General features: G+C 48.3%; 1 protein-coding gene across 4 annotated transcripts in view; it reads right to left on the reverse strand.

Moving 5' to 3' along the window:
- HDC (histidine decarboxylase) overlaps positions 1-4,242 on the reverse strand; it is a 28,114-nt gene extending 23,872 nt beyond the window's left edge. For 2 of the 4 annotated variants that reach the window (XM_017896177.1, XM_017896175.1), the window contains exons 1-2: positions 3,874-4,242; positions 1,502-1,674 (exon numbers count right to left, since the gene is read on the reverse strand). In XM_017896177.1, coding sequence (XP_017751666.1) covers positions 1,502-1,674; positions 3,874-3,901 — 201 coding nt within the window. In that variant the 5' untranslated portion in view covers positions 3,902-4,242. The remainder of the gene's footprint in view (positions 1-1,501; positions 1,675-3,873) is intronic. The other 2 variants (XM_017896176.1, XM_017896179.1) reach the window with 1 other exon arrangement.
- Between the last annotated feature and the right edge of the window lie 276 nt (positions 4,243-4,518).

Genomic DNA, 4,518 nt, shown 5'->3' on the forward strand with positions numbered 1-4,518 from the left:
TTGAGATGGAGTTTCGCTCTTGTTGCCCAGGCTGGAGTGCAATGGTGCTATCTCAGCTCACCACAACCTCCTCCTCCTCCCGGGTTCAAGCGATTCTCCTACCTCAGCCTCCCAAGTAGCTGGGATTACAGGCATGCGCCACTACACCCAGCTAATTTTGTATTTTAGTAGAGACGGGGTTTCTCTACATGTTGGTCAGGCTGGTCTCGAATTCCCAACCTCAGGTGATCCTCCTGCCTCAGCCTCCCAAAGTGCTGGGATTACAGGCGTGAGCCACCGCGCCTGGCCTTTTGTCACATTTAAGTCAAAAGTTCTTTGGCAATGATGAAGGCAAACCTCAAGTTGGCCTCAGGAAGAGCCTCTAAACATGTGTGATTCAGAACACAAATGCCCTAAGCAGGGAGAGGGAGGACCCAGCCTGTGTGGGGTGCAGAACCAGAGAGGCAATGCTAGGGACCCAGGCTTAGCCAGGCACACTCAGGCACTCACCAGTAGAGGTGACAGAGGGTAGGAGAAATGGCAGAGCCTGTGAAGTAAGACTGGTCTAGTTTAAAATCCTGGATCTACCAGGTACTAATTCTGTGACTTTGGGCAAGACAGTTAACTTCTCTGAGCATCAGCAGCTTCCTCATCTGTAAAACAGGGCCACTGGGAAGATTAAATGAGAGAGCATGTAATGTGGCCAGCACAGAGCTGGCACATGGCAGGGAGCCCCGCCACAGGAAGGGAGTCGATGCTACTTTAGCATGAGCACATGGCAGAGCTCCTCACTGCCACTGGCCAGGGGTGTCATCACCACCCATCAAGGCAGGCTCCAGCTCAAGCCCATGCATCAGCCAGCTTCCATCAGCTTCCTGGCCCCACCAGCACTACCCCGGCTGCACCCTCCGTCATGGAAAGTATCAATGATTCAGGGAAAGCCCCTCTTGCTCTTGGAAAGCAGCTCAATCACCAGACCTCAGAGGTGACAGGAGGGGTTGCTGGGGCCCACCCAGTTTCCTGGACCAATGCAACCTGGTCACCAGAGTGTCCTTGCAGGGATGTGTTCCCCACTTCCTTCCTTCTCTTTGGTTTGGTCTCAGACACTGTATAGAAGAGTCCCTGGCTCCGTCGTCAGGGCCAGGCACTACCTCCAGCTTCCTCTCCGCTGTCTTACTACCCACAGTTGTCCTGTCCCCTCAGACAAAATGTTCTCTTCTCCACCCATCCCATTAGACTTCCACACTTCTGCCAGACTGTGCTCTGGAATGCAGGTGTTCTGGCCAGCCCTGCCCTGGCATCATAAACCGGCACAACTGGGAAAAAAAAAAGAAAAGAAACCTAATACCAGTCAAAGTCCTGCCCTCCACATGCCTCGCAGATGGGCTGGGGTGTTGGTGGCCAAGTGGCTGAAGGATTCATTCTCATCCCAAGCTGACACAAAGCAGGCCTTTCTTCAGGCCACCACCCACCCTTCCATGCCCTGAAATCCAGATCTGCCCTTGTGGTCACTGTGTCTCACCCCAGGCATGATGATTTGTTCAATGTCCCCAAAGATGCTGTCCCAGCTGTCGGGGTCCTCAGGAGCACTCTCAGGCAGCTGGGCTCGCAGGTAGCCAGGCTGCACGTCTGGCGTCACACGCCTCTCCCGCACAGTGCTCAGGTACTGGCAGATGTAATCCACCATCTCTCTCCCTAGAAGTGACACAGAGAAATCAGGTTGAAGTCCCCTGACTGGGCCTGACCGATTTGTGCCCATCCCTCTCAGGTCCGGGCCAAGAGACTTGGTAAAGAAGGAGATGGATTTGGCCGGGCGCGGTGGCTCATGCCTGTAATCCCAGCACTTTGGGAGGCTGAGGCAGGTGGATCACTAGGTCAGGAGATCGAGACCATCCTGGCTAACACAGTGAAACCCCTCTCTTCTAAAATACAAAAAAATTAGCCAAGCATGGTGGCAGGTGCCTATAATCCCAGCTACTTGGGAGGCTGAGGCAGGAGAATCGCTTGAACCTGGGAGATGGAAGTTGCAGTGAGCCAAGATCGCACCACTGCACTCCAGCCTGGACCCAAAACAAACAAAAAAAGAGACAGATTCATGGGCCGAGGGTAGGATCTGCTCCCCTGCACAACCTTATCTTCAGAATTTAAAAAAAGAGTAAGGGAGTGAATGAATGATGGAGGGAGATTCTGAGTGAGCAAATGAACAAGAGGGAAAATCTCCAAAGCACAAAACTCTAGCGCCAAAGTGAAACGTTTCATTTTCTTTCCCCTTCCTTTTCCACTTCAATTTTGATTGTCTCTCCTACCTTTCTTTCCTTCTCAGAAACAGGACATCTATTAACTACTTTATAGGTTCAGTAGAAACTCTATAGCTCTTTGTATCCAAAAGTGTTACACACACACCCACCAGTTACATCTGTTAGCACAGATGGAAAGATTCCATGCCCAGTTCCAATAAAGGACAAAAAAATCTATTTTTTCACCATTCCCATTGAATCCATTATTATTCATCTTTTTTGGACTCATATGAGGACTTAAATTCAAGAATCTGATTAAAACTGTAGGCTTACATATACACAGAACTTTGTGTATAATTTCTGAGACTCACAGAATTCCTAAAGCACAACCATGGGTCCAGACCAAGCCCCTGCCCTGGCCTGGGAAATGTGGCACCAAATGTTAATGACTTTCTCTCCCTCCCTGCTGCCTCCATCAACACCTCAGTGCTTAGGATATTTTTTAGATGCTAAAAAAAAAAAAATGTATCAAGTGAATGAACATATGAATAAGGAAGGGAAAAAAAGTCAAGTCGAATACTCTGAAACTATTGCAAATTATTTATTCTTTCAGGTTGCAGTCTTCAATGCCTCTGTTGCCCTGTGTGTGTGTGTGTGTGTGTGTGTGTACGTATTTCTTTGTCTCAATATCCATTCCTTAGTACTTCCTGAGGTGCTTTTACCTAGGAGAGGGAACTCAATTTCTCCCCTCTGCAGCAGCTTATGCAAAGTTCTTAAGAACAGAACCAGCCCCAGACAACACTGATGAGACAAAGGTAGATTTCCACACCATTCTGTCTTCCTTCTGCTCCCCTTCAGCCCTCTCACATCCTGGTGCTTCTCCAGCAGGGCCCCACCAGAGATCTGAGAGCTCTAGACCTAACCCTCCCCACGTCCAGCAACAGTGCTAAATGTACTTGTGTTCTACTCAGAGGATGACTATCTACAGGAACCTGCTCTCAGCTGACAGTGCCTTAGGAAAGCAACAGAAGAAGCCAATGCACACTAATTAGTGAGTAGGAGGATATAAAAAATTGTAGAAATAAAAACATTCAAGATTCTCTTTTAAGCAACTACCTACTTTCCTGCTAAGGGAGAGCCATGTCTGAAAACTGGATAACCACTTGGTTTTGCCTGATACAGAGTAGGCACCTACTAAATATTTATGAAATAAATGACTAAATGAAAGAATGCTCCCGATAGGTTCACACGTGAAGGAACGAATGTTAAGAAAGAAAAGATTTGCAGTGATCACAGAATACTGAGAACATTTTTTTTCTATTTCAGAATATGAACAATCCCCTTTTCCCATTTAGTGGCTCAGGAATCCAAATCCTCTATTTTGTGGGAAAGTGAGGAGGAAAAGCAAGGCACGGTAGTGTGGACGTATGTGAGAGTGGGTATATGAGAGAGAGAATGAAAGAGTGGTTGAAAAAAGTTTTACACTCTGATCCCACATCCCTTTTGCAGAAAAAAAAAAGTGTTGCTGGTTCCAACTCTCAGAAGGCAATTCTAATGCTCCGGTCAAATGTCACCCCAAAATCTAAGGGCCACCCACCAGCAGCTGTTCCTGCAGAAGTAGCAGCAGGGAAGAGGGCCAGGGATGCCTGTCGCTCACCTCTCTCTCTGTACTCCTCAGGCTCCATCCTCTCCCTTGGGCTCTGGCTGCTTCTCACAGATGGACACGCAGGAGGTGGAAGGTGTGAAAGGCGTGGAGCAGCCCAGCTTCCCTCTTGCCAGTCCTGCGCACTCCCTGGCAGCCAGTGTGGGCCCTTTATTTAAAGGGTTCTTTCTTTGCCCTTAGCTCCGCCCTTCAAAGTCCCTTCCTCTAGGTTTAATTAATTCCACCCTTTCTTTCCCAGTCCTTGTTGAAAACAGTGACCACAACTTTGACTGGTCAAGAGAGCCAGGATAAAAGGCGCTTCTAAATTAAGCAATGCACTTAGCAACCCAAGCCTGCAGGCAGCCTCCAGGTGGATGCCGTAAAGAGCCCTCAGTTATTTCTGCCCCTGGATTCAGACAGTAGAGCTCCAGCCACAGACAAGCTCTCAGCTCAGTAGCCCAGAATAAGGCCAAGGGTATGCAGAAAAAGTAGCACAAATTATTAGTATTATTCCTGCCCCTGTTTCCTTATCAGCAGTAGGGAGGAAGGAATAGGCACTAATAGTGATGTCCCCTGTGCCCAGGAACGGGCAGAAGTTATCATTGACCACAGTGGATTTTTCTATTACAACATACTACCTGTTGTTGTAGAGAATGAGAA

The sequence above is a fragment of the Rhinopithecus bieti genome, unplaced genomic scaffold (assembly GCF_001698545.2).
Source record: "Rhinopithecus bieti isolate Rb0 unplaced genomic scaffold, ASM169854v2 scaffold_27781, whole genome shotgun sequence".
Lineage (NCBI taxonomy): Eukaryota > Metazoa > Chordata > Mammalia > Primates > Cercopithecidae > Rhinopithecus > Rhinopithecus bieti.